The sequence below is a fragment of the Psammomys obesus genome, unplaced genomic scaffold (assembly GCF_907164565.1).
Source record: "Psammomys obesus unplaced genomic scaffold, mPsaObe1.curated_primary_1811, whole genome shotgun sequence".
In the NCBI taxonomy this organism is placed as follows: Eukaryota; Metazoa; Chordata; class Mammalia; order Rodentia; family Muridae; genus Psammomys; species Psammomys obesus.
This window is the reverse complement of record NW_026596073.1, coordinates 829849-844978: the sequence shown is the minus strand read 5'-3', so window position 1 is coordinate 844978 and position 15130 is coordinate 829849. Positions and strand designations below refer to the sequence as shown.

At 36.3% G+C, this 15130-nt stretch overlaps 1 protein-coding gene across 7 annotated transcripts in view; it reads right to left on the bottom strand.

The window, feature by feature from the left end:
* Positions 1-15130, bottom strand: part of Ppfia2 (PTPRF interacting protein alpha 2) — a 504690-nt gene that overhangs the window by 94825 nt on the left and 394735 nt on the right. For all 7 annotated transcript variants that reach the window (XM_055625946.1, XM_055625947.1, XM_055625948.1 and 4 more), the window contains one exon: positions 11018-11239. In XM_055625946.1, coding sequence (XP_055481921.1) covers positions 11018-11239 — 222 coding nt within the window. The remainder of the gene's footprint in view (positions 1-11017; positions 11240-15130) is intronic.

Here is a 15130-nt window from a genome sequence, read left to right as displayed (position 1 = left end):
GTGTTCTGCCTCCATGTACACCTGCAGGCCAGAAGAGGGTGTCAAATCTCTGTAGGTGGTTACAATCAACCATGTGGTTGCGGTGAATTAAACTCAGGACCTTTAGAAGAGGAGCTATTGTTCTTAGCCTTTGAACCATCATCCAGTCCTTGTTTTTATATTTTTAGAATAGATTGATCATGAACTTTCTAGTGTTATAGAAGAAGGGGAATAGAGAAGGACCCAGGGGAAACAGGAGCCCCACAAGGAGACAAGCAAAGCCATAAATAAGCAGAGCCCAGGGTTACTGCAGAGACTAATACATCAACCAAAGACCATACATAGAGAGGACCTAGACCCCTGCTCAGATGTAGCCCATAGACAGCTCAGTCTTCATGTGGGAAAGGAAAGGAAAAAGCAACAGCCTCTGACATGAACTCAGTTGCCTGCTCCTTGATCACTTCTCCCTGGAGGGGAAACCTAGCCAGCCCACAGAGGGAGAAGATCCAGGTAGTTTTGATGGATCCTGATAGGCTAGGGTCAGACATTAGGGGAGGAGGACGTACTCTATCAGTAGACTAGAGGAAAGTGATAAGGGAGGAAGAAGAGAGGAGGGTGGGACAGTGAGGAGATCAAGGAGGGAGCTAAAGCCGTGATCGAAAGTGAATAAATTTTAAATAATAATAATCGTAATAATAAAGGTGAAAAAGTTAAAAAAAAAGAAAGAAGAATGTTTTCAAACTTCCTGCTGTAGAACTAATGAGAGGAACGTTTGCTTATTATAAAGTAGATAGAGATACAACTATAGGTAGAGTTGAAATTCATGAGATTATTACAATGGTGACCCTAGTTTTAAGGATATCTACAGATAAGACATAGATCCACCAAAGACCTGCAAAGACGGCTTAGTGGCTTAATACACTTGTTGCTTTTGCAGAAGGACTAGGTTTGGTTCCCAATATCCACTTGGCAGCTAAAAGCCTTATGTATCTTCTCATCAAGACAATGCGACAGCCTTTTCAGCTCCTCAAGTCACTACACACACAAGGTGCAATGCAGGCACACCACCACACAAACGCATACAATAGAAGTAACAAATACTTTTTAAAAATCTGCTCAGTGATACTCAAGCCATGATTACTAGAAGAGCATCTGCAACCACTAATTTACTAAATCAACACAATTCCTAACAACTGTATATAAACATCTATAACGATACCCTCAAATAAATATTGTTTTCACCCCTCATAAAGGGAATACAGCAGACACAGAGCACACTACAGAAATCCACAACTGATCAAAAGGCAGACTTGTGGAGCCCTGTCCCAATGGCTACATCCACAGAACAAGTGTGTACCTAACGCTGGGGGAACACTGTTGGATTGGGGCCAGAAAGATTGTAAGAGCCAGAGGATGAGGAAGTTTGCAGTGAAATTGTGTCTCCTAGTTATTTCAGAATCTATACCCCCCAAAATTTTCACAAACATGACTTCTTGGATGTGAACCAGGCAAGGATGACACCACTGAACATGCCAAAATGGATGGAGAAAAGCCCACAAGACCTCAACCCCGAACATGTAACTGTGAACAACTGAGAGTATCAGGGAGCAAGAGAGGAAGTCTTTACCAGGGAAATAAACAGGAATTATTTTCCAGAGTCAAATGATCAGCTCTGAAAATATGCACACAAGTAACGTTATATCTACTGAACAGGATATATTTAGGAATATAAGGAATTGAGGGATGGTTGTAGGTTTTTTTTTTTTTTCATATTATTGGGATTCATCATGTCATTCTATTTCTGCTTTTCTCTGGAATCCAGCAATTGTCAGCAACCTCTAATGTGCAGTGTTTTCCCCAAATATATAAAAGCAATAGAAGCCCTTAAAAGGGAAATTCTTTCTTCACCATCATCTACAAATACTGTTATTTACATATAAGTCCATAATTTTTTTTAATGTAGAATTCACTCAAAGAAAAATTGTTCTCAGTGTTCTAGTTCTCCTTAGGAACCTTGATGGCTCCATTTTTTTCTCACTTGGATTTTTAAGGTAACAGTCATCCTATGTCATTTCTATTGCCCTCACCAATATTCTGACAAAAAAAAAATAAAGAATGTGGAGAGGGAAAGGGTTTATTTGGCTTACAATTCTGAGTTGTACTCAATCATTTTAGGGAAGTCAAAGCAGGAAGTAAGGTGTCTAACCATACATGTCCACAGTCAAGAGTTGGCATCTTTGCTTGCTTACTCCCAACTAGGTTTGTCCTTTCTCATTGTAGAGTGACCCCTATCTAGAGAATGAGCAGCCTCAAATAGACTGGACTTCCACAGCAGACCTTCCTACTGGCAACCTTGATCTAGAACACTCCTTATTAAGACTCTCTTCTGAGATGAGGTTCTCTTGTTTCAGGTTCACAGTTAAACAGAGCTAAGTCCCACAACAAAGAGTGCTACAGATCAGAAAAGGAAGGAGGTGGATTCCAAGGAAATAAAAATCTAACTGGTGAGTCTCTTTCTGGTTATTGGTGGACATTTAAAAGATGGTTGTCAAACTACTAGAGATAATGAGAAGATTTAAGCATAGATTTAAAAAAACAAGTACAGAATGAACCTAAGAATTAGCTAATAAGAATAAGATCCTAAAAAAAAAAAAAAAAAAAAAAAAAAAAAAAAAAAAAAAAAAAAAAAACAGAGTTGTACACAATAGAAAATATTATAGGAAATGACTGCTTGGATCCATTGTGAAAGTTATTTACATAATAACATATGTAATATAATATGTTATATTATTATATAATATATATATTATTATATAATAATATAACATAATAACGGTAATGCTGAATGTAAGTTTGATGTAATTATAATTGAAGATAAATATAAGATCAGGTAAGGCAGGAGTGTAAGCTAAAATCCATACCTAATTAACAAGACTTATATCAGGTTTAAGTAAAAGAGAAAAATGCTAAAAAAAAGCTCAAAGGGTTGAAAGTAAGAATTTACAGAAAATGATACAGAGAAAAATTAGGTAAGAAGTTGGATGAGGTTTGTCTTTGTGTTTCTCTCTCTCTCTCTCTCTCTGTAAGCTTCTTGAAATTATTTTCTGTTGGAAATTTATGTTTATGCAATAATTAATTGAAAGATGATAAGTCATTCTGCCCCTGATCTCTTGGTCCACACACAAGCCAGGTTTTCTCCCTGAGCACAGGTACCCATCATTCTTGAGAACCGAGTTAACCTCACCTACCTACTATCTTTTGGTATTCTTTGCCATGCTATTGACCAAAAGGCTGATTTTGAATGCTGATTCCATCATATTATTCCTTAAATTAAATCTATTTATTTATTTTCTGCTATCTTCAAGGTAAAATATCAGCCACGAAACTCTTCCTTTCTTGACCTAATACATCTGTAGTTCTGTATGTTGAAGTATATAACATTCCTTCCAAATTTGTACCTTTTCTCGGTTTATGAAAAGAAGTTTATAGGCAAATAAGATGTTAAAGTTATAATCAAGTTAAAATGAAACAAAGCAGCATTTGAGTAGAGCCTAAATTGAATGCTGGCATCCTCACGGAGAGAACCGGAAGCATAGACACAGAGTAGCAAAAGCTGTTGTGAGTAAATGTTGTCCTTTGGCTCACTTTCACATGCTTTTATTTGTCAGATTATTAATAACTACCTTATAATTACTAAGAATTAAGTGGTGCAATAATTTAGTTACTGTGTATAATGCCTAGAGTGGAGTATACACTCATTAAATAGCTACTTTGTATCAGGGATTACAAACTGTCCACACTACTCAGATCCAAGTAGGAGCTGCTCAGATCAGCTGCACACAGTTCACGTAGGAGTCAGTGTATGCAGATTTGGAATTGCATTTTTGACTCAGTGATTCATGTGAGTGATTCAATTTTTAACAGCAGGCTGTGTTACCAAAAATAAAATTTGAATTTACAAGTCATAGAAATAGCTTTTCCTCTGTGTTATTTGGAGATCAGAAAAAGAAAGCTTTTTTTCTTTAGTTCCTAAAAGCTATTATATAAAATGAAAAATAGCATGAAATTCCAAGGACCCCCCTAAACTGAAGTTTACATATAACTGGATTTTTATTATAATAAACAAATAGAGTTCTATAGTAATATAATGTGGTCAAGTGAAAAACATAATTCTTATCTCAGATAATATAAGTGAGAAGTTAGATTCATTTATTTGATTTATTTGCAAATGTGAGTTCTTTTTTCCTGTGACATCAGAAAGATAAAGAGCTTTATTGACAAAATAAATTTAATTAAAATACTTTACTGAAAATTTTAGCTCTTTGCATACCCATGCAGGGAATATATTATCCATATATGGTTAATATATTTTTAATTAAAAAGTAAAGAACAAAGAAACAATTTAAAATTGCTTTTTGAGTAATTTCATTATGTTTAGCTCCATCTAATTTTAGATCAAAGTTAATGTAAAGAGCAGCTAAAATGAAACATCAAAGTTTCTTGACAAAGTAGTTACAAAAATATATTCAGAAACCATGGACTAAATGTAATTATGTAAGTCAGTTTAGATTTATTAGATTTTCCTCATAGAGTGAAATACATTTCTACTTGTAATTACTGGTTGCTTTCCCCCCTCTGTGGCCTAAGTTTTTCCTTAATTGATTCAATGTTTTTTTACTTGTGGTATATTTATGTCACACTATGCTGCAATATTGAGAGAGCTAAAGGAGAATTATCTAACTCTCTTACTATCAAGAAACTTACTTTAGAAATAGATCACTTAAGATGCAGAGTTTGAGTTTAAGTGATAGGAATTTCACATCATTTTGACTTTTTGGAAAGAATGACAAAAATACTGATAATTTAAGTGGTAGTGATACTGTGGCTGACATTTTGCAAGATAGTTGCCAAGAGTAAAATAGTGTACTTTAGATGCAAAATCATAACCCTCAACTAAAAGAGAATAAGAGAATTTATTCTGGAGCCAAATATAAGTGACCATGTTCCAGGAATACGGATTTAAATTGCCCCAAATTCCATGTTAAAACGTGGTAACCATAAGGTTGTGCAACAAACTAATTAAGTAAAAAGGATTAGCCTTACGACAGATCTTTCTTATATATAAAAGAGGTTTATTAGGTGAATATGGAGAGAGAGAGAGAGAGAAGGGAGAGCAGGACATGATGGGGGAAAGAAAGAGAGGGGGGAAAGAGAGAGAAAAAAGAAAGAGAAGGGGAAAGAGCGAGGAGGCTCCCCAATAGAGAAAGGACCAAGATAGAGACCTCATGTTGGGTTGTCCCTTTAATGGACAAAGTAACCACGCATTACAGGTGTGGCCACCTGGCCAGGGATACATAATGACATCATAAGTTGCTAGGAAACCCAGAAGCAGGTTTTGTTCCAAAATCCTAACAGTAACAGTTTGATTAATTTTTTTTTAATAAAACAGTGAGAAATCAAAGTACCTTTCAAATATGTCATCAGAACATTAGATAGGAGAATCAGAACATAGCAAAAATTATTCTGCTACAGACCCTGGATGCTAATTCCTAGGTTTGATTGGTTAGAAACTAATGGGTCTGTTTGTACTTTATAAAAGATTTACATAATGGTCACAAAGGTGTGAACTCAGGAATGGAAGAGTGCAAAAATTGGCCAGTACTAAAATATATACACCTTAAGAAACTAAGCAAGAAGAAGGTCCCTGTGTAAGATGGTCAATCCTCCCTCAGAAAGACAAATAGGATGGGCATTGGAAGGAGAAAACAAGAAACAGGACAGGAGCCTACCACAAAGGGCCTCTGAAAGACTCTACCCAGCAGTGTATCAAAGCAGATGCTGAGACTCTTAACCAAACTTTGGGCAGAATGCAGGGAATCCTATGAAAGAAGGGGGAGATAATGGGACCTGGAAAGGACAGGAGCTCCACAAGTTGAGCAATGGAACAAAAATATAATATCTGGGCACAGGGGTCTTTTCTGAGACTGATACTCCAACTAAGGATCATTCATGGATATAAGCTAGAAACCCTGCTCACATGTAGCCCATGGCAGCTCAGTATACAAATGGATTTCCTAGTAAGGGGAACAGGGACACAGGGACTGTCTCTGACATAAACTCCTTGACCACCCCACCCCTGATGGGGGAAGCAGCCTTGCCAGGTCACAGAAGAAGACAATGCAGCCAGTCCTGATGAGACCTGAATAGCTAGGGTCAGATGGAAGGGGAGGAGGATCTCCCCTATCAGTGGACTTGGAAAGGAGAATGGGAGGAGATGAGGGGAGAGAAGGTGGGATTGGGAAGGAATGAGGAAGGGTGCTACAGCTGGGAAACAAAGTGAATAAACTGTAATTAATATAAAAATATAAAAATTTAATTAAAAAATTGGTCAGTAAAGGGTTAAGGATCCCTGGATAATTTTGGTTTTGGACCTACAACCTTTTGAAATCTTTTTTTGTTCTAGTCAGTATATTTTGCAGAAGATTCAGTGAAAGGTATGGTGTTCTCAGAAGCCTTTGTTCTCAGCACTATGAAGATTTGGGAAGCACAATATAATGAAAATAACCCCACAAATATTGAAGCCATGTTGATTCTGTTTCTTCCATGTTCTAGAGAAAGTGGTTATTTCTTATGGATTCTGAAGAAGAGTAGTACACATAACCTCAGGGAGCCTCATGTTGTTCTCCTAAGTGAATACAGCGAGGACAGTGAGTGTCATTTGGAGAGGGAGTATTGGCAAATAGGCAAAGAGAACAATATACTTGTGCTAGATTTAATATAATGTTTATCTCTGAGAAAGTGAAAAGGAAAGAGCTAAGGCAAGTGGCCTAAAATTAACACTTTCAGAAACATTTTATTCCACACACTATATTCTGGGCATCTATGTTTCTGTCTCTATTTCTCTCTGTCTCTGCCTCTTTCCTCTCTGCTTCCCTCTCATTTGGGTGTCCATGTGCGCATATGTGTTTTTGCATGTGTGAGTGTATACTTGTGTGTGCGTGCACGCATGTGTTTGTATGTGTGTGAGTATGTGTTTCTGTGTGTATGTTTGTGTGTGTATGTGTTCAAAGTCCTACTTTATCAAGGAAGGTGGGGTGAGGGGTGAGTGCTGGCTCCTTCTCCGGTCTTGTCAAGGGTGCCATTTCCCGTGGTCTTGCACCTAGTACTTACCCTTCCATTTTCTGTCAGGATTAGAAAACATTTGTTTACAAACTCTTCTCTGAGGTGGATGATGGGATATGCTCCTTTTTCATGAGTCTCAACTAAAACATGGCTACCTAGGAATTAGGAAGCGTAAAAGTATAATTATATGCTGTGTGAAAATTACTTATGATGGGAAAAGATCTAACCCATTAAAATAGATTCCTAATGGAACAATCCTGGGCAGTACAGGGTTGATGTTTTCTGTGTGAACTGGGTTTGGGTCACCTATATCTAGACACTAAGTATACCAAGGAGTTATTTTAAAATGTGCAATAACTAAGGGAGGAGCAGAGATACCACACCAGCTCTGTGAGAGATAACTATAAATAAAGTGGATGAGTGCTAAAATCTAAAGAAAAGAACCAAATCTCTGGAACTACAGCATGAATAACTACAGAATGAGCAAAAGTTCAAGTAATGGTGTCACGACTTAAAAGAGAGGAATCCTAATATTCATTAATTTACCTTGAATGTTATATGATTTTGTGCTGTAAGAAGCAATGAAAGGAAGTATGTATCCATGAACTCTGAGATTCTATGAAGCTGTATCATCGTCTGAACATCAGTGGAAATGTCACTGTGTGCCCTTTATCCTTCATGTAAATACTTTGTCAATGCACACTCAAGTATCACATTTTAGAAAAAGACAATAAGTTACCTATTTCCAAACAAAGGTTTTTAGTAGTATGTGCTCACTAGTTATGTTGGTAGGTAGGAAAGAGAAACCAACTAGACTCAGTGAAGAAAAATGTGTTGGAAAAGGAGAAATGTGTATGGTGGTGTTAAATAAATGAAATGAGAGGGAATGTTTGTAGCTGTATAATACAATGTCAGGGAACACTCATTTGAGAGGAGAGCATTTGAGTAAAAGGTAGTGGATAAGAAAATGAAATCAAGCAAGTCTAGCTTGCTTAAGAGTCCACTTTAATTGAGCCGAGTGAACTGTGTTATAATATATAATTATATTAATATATAATATCAATTATATATATGTAATGAGAGGAGGTCAAGGGAGGATGCATAATATTGTACATATTTTTCAGGCTTATTACATGGTTTCTGCAAGCAAAATATAAGCTGTGGAAGACTGTAAGAAGTCAAATATTGAAATTACAGATTATAGATTTTGCCACAAAATCAAATGAGGCTGAAAGAAAATTCCATGGAACTTCTAAGGTTTAAGCATAAGCAGGAATATTGGATGCATGAAGCTGCTGGACAGTAAGGTTTATTGGGAGAATGTAAAAGAGGCTCATGTTAAGATGCTCTTCCTGAGATACTGTTTAGAGGTTTCCCTCTAATCACCGGAAAAGGGCAAAAAAAAAAAAAAAAAAAAAGAAAGAAATGAAGGTTGAGGAAGAAGCTGAGAGCCTAAGGTCAGTTTGTGGCTCATCCACGTTTATTAACAGAAGCAAAGCTATGGGAGACTGAAAGGGGAAGAGTATGAAGACAGGAGGAGGAATGCTAACCAGTCAAACACCTGAGACAAGGGGAGCAGATAAACAGGAGAGCATCAGAGAATATATATTTTTAAAGCATTATTAATTTAATTTTACTATTAGGTACTAAAATTGATAATAGGACTTTGCTTGAAGGAATCTTTTTTTTTCCTTCTTTCTGCATTTTATTTTTTCATTTATTTATTTATTTAATCACTTTACAGCCTGATTCCAGCATCCTCCTCTCCTCCCAGTCCTGCCCTCATGCATCCCTTCCCCCCACTCCTCTCTTTTCTTCTTCTCAGAGAAGGGGAAGACCCCAGGGGCTAGCAAACCATCCAGGCACCTCAGGTCACAGTAGGACTAAGCTCATCCCCTCCCACTGAGGCCAGACAATGCAAGCCAGCTAGAGGAAAAGGATACAAAGGGAGGCTACCGAGTCAGAAACAGGCCCTAATCCCGTTGCTAATGGAATCATGTGATGATCAAGCTGTAAGTAGCCCAGAGAAAAACAAATGTTCCAAGGATAGAAGAATGAAAGTGGAGCTGGAGAGGTGGCTAGGCTCACAACCACAAAATAAGAGAAATGAAAGTGAACTGACCCTTCAAAGGATTGAGAATTTATCACTTCATTCAGTAACATAAGTCAGTAAGAGGCTTTATTACAATGCTCTTAATAGGACAATAGGAGCAATAGTACACTACAGCCTTGATATAAGAGAAAAACATATTTGGGTACAACAGATTGGGCCGGCTATATTAACTAGTTAGCCACATAGAACCATACTTATAGATACAAAGATATGCTTCATAAAAATGTAAAATTTCAAAAAGCAAAATTTTCTGAGAGTAAGAAAGAAGAAAGAAGAATCTTAAAAAAATTATCCTAATAGGTAAGATAATTTGATATTATAGATAAAATATTTTTCTTGATTATTTAGAAAATACGAAGTACTCTATGTCTTTCTTTCCTTTTTTCTTTCCTTCTTTCTTTCTGTTTTGTAGAAAAAAATTATGCTAAACCTAGAAAGGAATATACATAAAAAGAAAGGTTATATTATTTGTCTGCATAGTATATTCATACACAGTCATCACAGACAAAAAAAAAAGAGACAATTTAAAGTAATGTTTTTGAGCAATTCCATATAACATTATACAAAATCATGATTCATTCCCACATGCACATTTATTCAAATTTAAAACCATGGAGCTTTGAAATGTCATTAAATCTTGGGAAAGACTTTATAATACTGCAGATTTGATTCCAAAGATTTCCATTCATACATATTTAAAGACACGGGACATAACTAAAATTACATTCCTAATTGTGATCTTAAAGAAGTCCTTCAACAGAGGAATGGATACAGAATTTTGTTTTTGTATTGTTTAAATTGTTGTTGGAATACTATTTAACTATTAAAAACCAGGAAATCATGAAATTTGCAGGCAATTGGTGAGAACTAGAAAACATCATCTTGAATGAGGTAACCCAGAAGCAGAAAAATAAACATGGTATATACTTACTCATCAGTGGATATCAGCCATATAATATAGGTAAACATATTAAAATCTACAGACCTAAAGAAGCTAAATGACAAGGAAGACCCTGGGGAAGATGCTTAATCCTCATTCAGAATGACAAATGTGATAGACATTGGAAGCAGGAGAAGAGAGGGAACAGGACAGGAGCCTACCACAGGGGGCCTCTGAAGGACTCTCCTAACCTAGATATCAAAGGAGATGCTGAGACTAAAGCCAACCTTTGAGCAGAGTGCAGGTTATCTTATGAAGAAAAGGGGGATATAGAAAGACCTGGAAGAAACAGGAGCTCCAAAAGGACACCAAGAGAGCCAAAAACAAAACGAAACAAAATAAAAACTGAGCCCAGGGGGACCTGCAGAGACCAATGCTCCAAACAAGAACAATGCATGGAGAGAACCTAAAGTCCCTGCTCAGATGTAGCCCATAGACTCAGTCTACAAGTGGGTTCTCTAATAAGTGGAGCAGGGGCATTCTCTGTCATGAACTGAGTGACAGGCTCTTTTATCACCTCCCCCTGGGGGATGCAGCCTTGCCTGGCCAAAGAGGAAGACAATGCAACCAGTCCTGATGAGACCTGACAGAGTAGGGTCAGATGGAAGGAGAAGAGGACCTCCCCTATCAGTGGACTAGGGTTGTGGCATGGGAGGAGAAGAGGAAGAGAGGGTGGGATTGGTCGGAGACAAGCAAGGGGGCCACAGCAGGGATACAAATTCAATAAATTGTAATAAATGATAATTTTTTTAAAAAAAAAAGCAGTAAATACTAGCAGCCATAGGGAATGCATGTAGTGTACTTCTCAGCAGCATTTCGGAAGCCATTCACGAATCAAATACAAAGAATGCTGAAGCACTTACCTCCCGGATGTCCCTTTGATACTTCGTGTTCATTTCTTCTGTTTTAATGAGGTCCTTTCTTGCTGTCTCTGCTTCCTGTTCCACTTCTCCCACCCGGGAAGAGAGAGCTGTTAAACGTTCTTTCATTTGGGCCATTTCATAGTTTTGTTTTTCAAGCAATTCTTGTAGCTCAACTATCTGGCTGGTGTCATCTGTTGAGTCTATGGAGCCATTGGATAGTCGCTGCAGGAAGAGAAAAAAAGCAGGGCATTTAGAATTTTCTTTATCCCTAACTTAAATGCATGACAAGAAAAACAAAAAAACAAAAACAAAAACAAAAAAGGGGAAACTAAACAGTCTTCACAATGAGAAATAAGAATTGGAAAAAAAAAGTGTTGGTGAAAAACTGTTTTTGAGAAAACTGATATTAATATATAAATTAAAATGACATGGAGGAGCTGGAGAGGTGGCTGAGTAGTTAGGAGCACCTGCTGCTCTTCCAAATAACCTGGAAAGAGTTCTGTCCATAGCCCCATGAAACTCTAGCTCCAGAGGATCTTACACTCTTTTCTGAACTCCACAGGTATCTGCATACACTTGCTCAGTTATACCTCCCTCTATCTATGTCTCTTTCTCAATCTCTCTCTCAATCTTTCTCTCTTTCTCTCACACACACAGAAAAATAATAAGATGAATATTTTAAAAAATATGAAAACAAACCAGTTTTCAATCAGGTGACAAATGCATTTGCACAACAATTTTATATGTATATGTGAAAAGGCTATATTAAATAAGTAACAGCACAGATCATATATATATATATATGATACATATAGTACATTATTTTAATCAATAGCTATGGTATAAACTATGTAAAATTTTTTTTAATCAATTTCTTTTGAACATTGCAAGCTATATTTCATTTTATTTTTAAATAAAGCATTTGACATACTTTATATACTTTATCTAGATCAGGTTTCTTTTTCCTTCCCCCAAATATACCCAGGTCCTCCCACCTTCCACCCTATCTAACTTCTGGAGACATGGAATCCTTTTGTGTTGACCAGCTACTCCTAAGAACTGGGCCTGCACTGGATGGCGGTTGATATTCCCAGTGACATTTCGTTGGAGAAAAGTTATTTTCCTTTCTCCAGCAGGTGTCAACTGAAAATAGTTTCTTGTTTAAGGATGGAACTTTGTGTTCACTTCAACTTATCAGTGCTGAAGTTATTGTCTGGTTTAAATTTTTCATCTTGTATGGGATGTCACAGTCTCTATGATGTCATATTGCTTCCTTTGAGTCATTGAAAATGTTTCTTGATCTCACAATATTTCTGCCTCTTCTACATAGACTCTCAAGCACTTAAAAGGCACCAGTTGATAAAGATATCTTATTTAGGTCTGCATTTTTCAAAGCCTTTCACTTTCTAGATGTTGTCCACATGTGGGTCTCTGTTTTATCATTTATGATGAGGGCTTATGTGATGCAGTGATTTAGTCACATAGTAATATGTCATTAGGAGTCATTTTATTGATATGTTTCTTTAGCAGAATAATAATATTAGGTTTTTCCTTAGAGTCCATTATCTATTTAGTTTCAGGTTCTTGGCCACTTTTTCAATATTAGGTATGGGTCCATCTTATAGTATGGGCCTTAAGTCAATCAAAGAAGTGACTGGTTATTCCTGCAACATCTGTGCTGTTATTGTATCAAATTATCTTGCAGTCAGGTCTCTGTGGTAGGTCCCAGGGTTTTTATTAAGGTGATATGGATGATCACTTTTCTCCTCCTCTCTTGTGCAAATGCATTCCAACACCAGGAGTACAAGTCAGTAGAGATTAGGCTTCTATCTGGGCCTCAGCTTTCTTTCTACATGTCAGTGACCTAAGAACATGGCATTTTCAGGGATAGGCCTTACCATCAGTCTGTGGAGAGTAAGCAAAAGCCTTGACAGTAACTATTTACTGTCACTATGGGCACTATTTAGGACCATTTTGGCCATCTGCTCAACAAGCTGTAATCCATTACTGGCACTTCAAGGTCTGCTTGGTGGCTTAAGGTGTCCAGCTGGGGCTCTGTCTCTGCTGTCACATGGTGATGTCACTTATATTTTTTCATATATTTATATATATGTTTATATATATATAATTTATATATTTATATATTTTGAAATCTTCTAAAGTAGTAGGCTTTCATATGACTTTTCAAAGAGCTTTTAGTGTTACCCAGCTCTTTCATATTGCTCCCAATGTAGTTTCATACAGTGATAAATGGAACTCTAAAACTACAGGTTTTGTTTCAGTGACACTCATACAAGTAACATTTACAATTTCATTGAAATAGCATAACTTATATGATGATTTTAATATCTCTGGGTGAGGTAGATCTCAGAAATTATTTATGTATTTCCAGTGCTTAAACTTTAGATATGCATAATATACATCGGAGGAAGCTTAAAAAGTTCAAATATTTTGAAACACTATTTTTACTTTTTAGATAAGATTTCTAGAAAGTACGAAAATTTATGTTTCAAAAGTGTCCTACAAATAACTCAATAATAGCAAAACAAGACAAAAGTATATTAAGAAAACTTTAAAGGACCTGAAAAGATATTCCTCAAAATAAGACTTACATAGGACCAGATTTATAAAAATAGGCTCAGCACTAGAAATCACCAAGGGAGGTACAAAATAAAACCACAATGACATATCACTCACGATTATTCTAATGCCCATACGAAAGTTAGAGGACAAGTGCTAGCAAGAATTTACACTATGGGGTGAATGTAAATTTGACAGTCATTATGGAAATTGGTCAGGCATCTATAAAATAAAATAAAATTGCCATATAAGGTATGGTATAACTAAGTATCCAGTGAGTATTTTATTATGCCACCTCTACCTTGTTATTCTATGTAATGTTATCCAAAATAGAGAACATATGGAATCAAAGTGCTTACTAACTGATAAGATGGTAGAAACAATGTGGTTCATATGCTGATAGAATACTGTTTCACGTCACAACGAAGAAGGTTTCCATTTTCTACAACATGATTGAATTTAGAAGAAATTACAAGTATAATGATCCGGAAAACAGTTACAACTTGATCTTGATTATGTACAGAATTTCATGTGCAGAGTAAAATGAAGCTAACAATGTATAACAGTGATATAACCAAGGTTGGGAAGTAAAGGAATGGAAGAAAAGGAAAAAAAAGGAGAAAGGAAAAAAAGAAGAAAAGAGATAAATCAATTAATCACAAAAAAGAAGAGAGGGTGGAAGGAAGAAAGAAAAAAGGACAAAAGTAACTGGTGTTCTCTTCTTTGTCTGTGTGCAGAGAGCTTCATAATGCAACAGTTCAGTATTCCTTCCTCTAAGAACAGTCCCTGGAGAGGTTCTTAGCTCTTACCCCTTTACAGGCAACAGAGCTGACATTCATAGCAATTGTCACTTCATGAGGTTATAGCTAAAAGACGACAGCATCGGAATCAATGCCCTCCCCCTTTCTTTGACAAGAAAGAACCTGTGTTATCAAGTGATCTGTGCAACCATGTAAGAAGTAGTTATAGGGATCCAAATAGTATCATAATAGAAACTAGGAATCTATAACATTTTCTTGTGAGAAAGAAACTGTTTACACCTATGTTTTTTGTTTTTTTTTTTTGTTTTGTTTTTTTTAATGTCAGAAAAATTATAGAAGAAAAATCCGAACTCTATGGTTTAAATGATTTACGGCTGTGTCTCCCCCAATGTAAAACAACAAATTACTTGGGTCTGCAGTAAACCCAAATGAGTCACAGAAAACATGTTAAAAGGATAAATGTAGAGGAGGACAAAAGTACAGTTCCATTTCTATGGCAGTCTACACTGGACGGGTCTACTGGACGGAGGCAGGAAAGCAGATTGGCAGCTGCCTGGGCCAGGATACTGAAATGAATCCCAGGGCCACAAATTCACTTTAAAGTATAAGGCATTTGCTCTTCGTTTGATTTGAAGTGGTGCTCACACAGTCTCTTTAAACACTGTAAATAATAGCTGCTTTATTAAAACTTTACAAAAAATCTTTAAAACGATTCAAAATTGCTTTAATAATAATAATAATAATAATAATAATAATAATAATAATAATAATA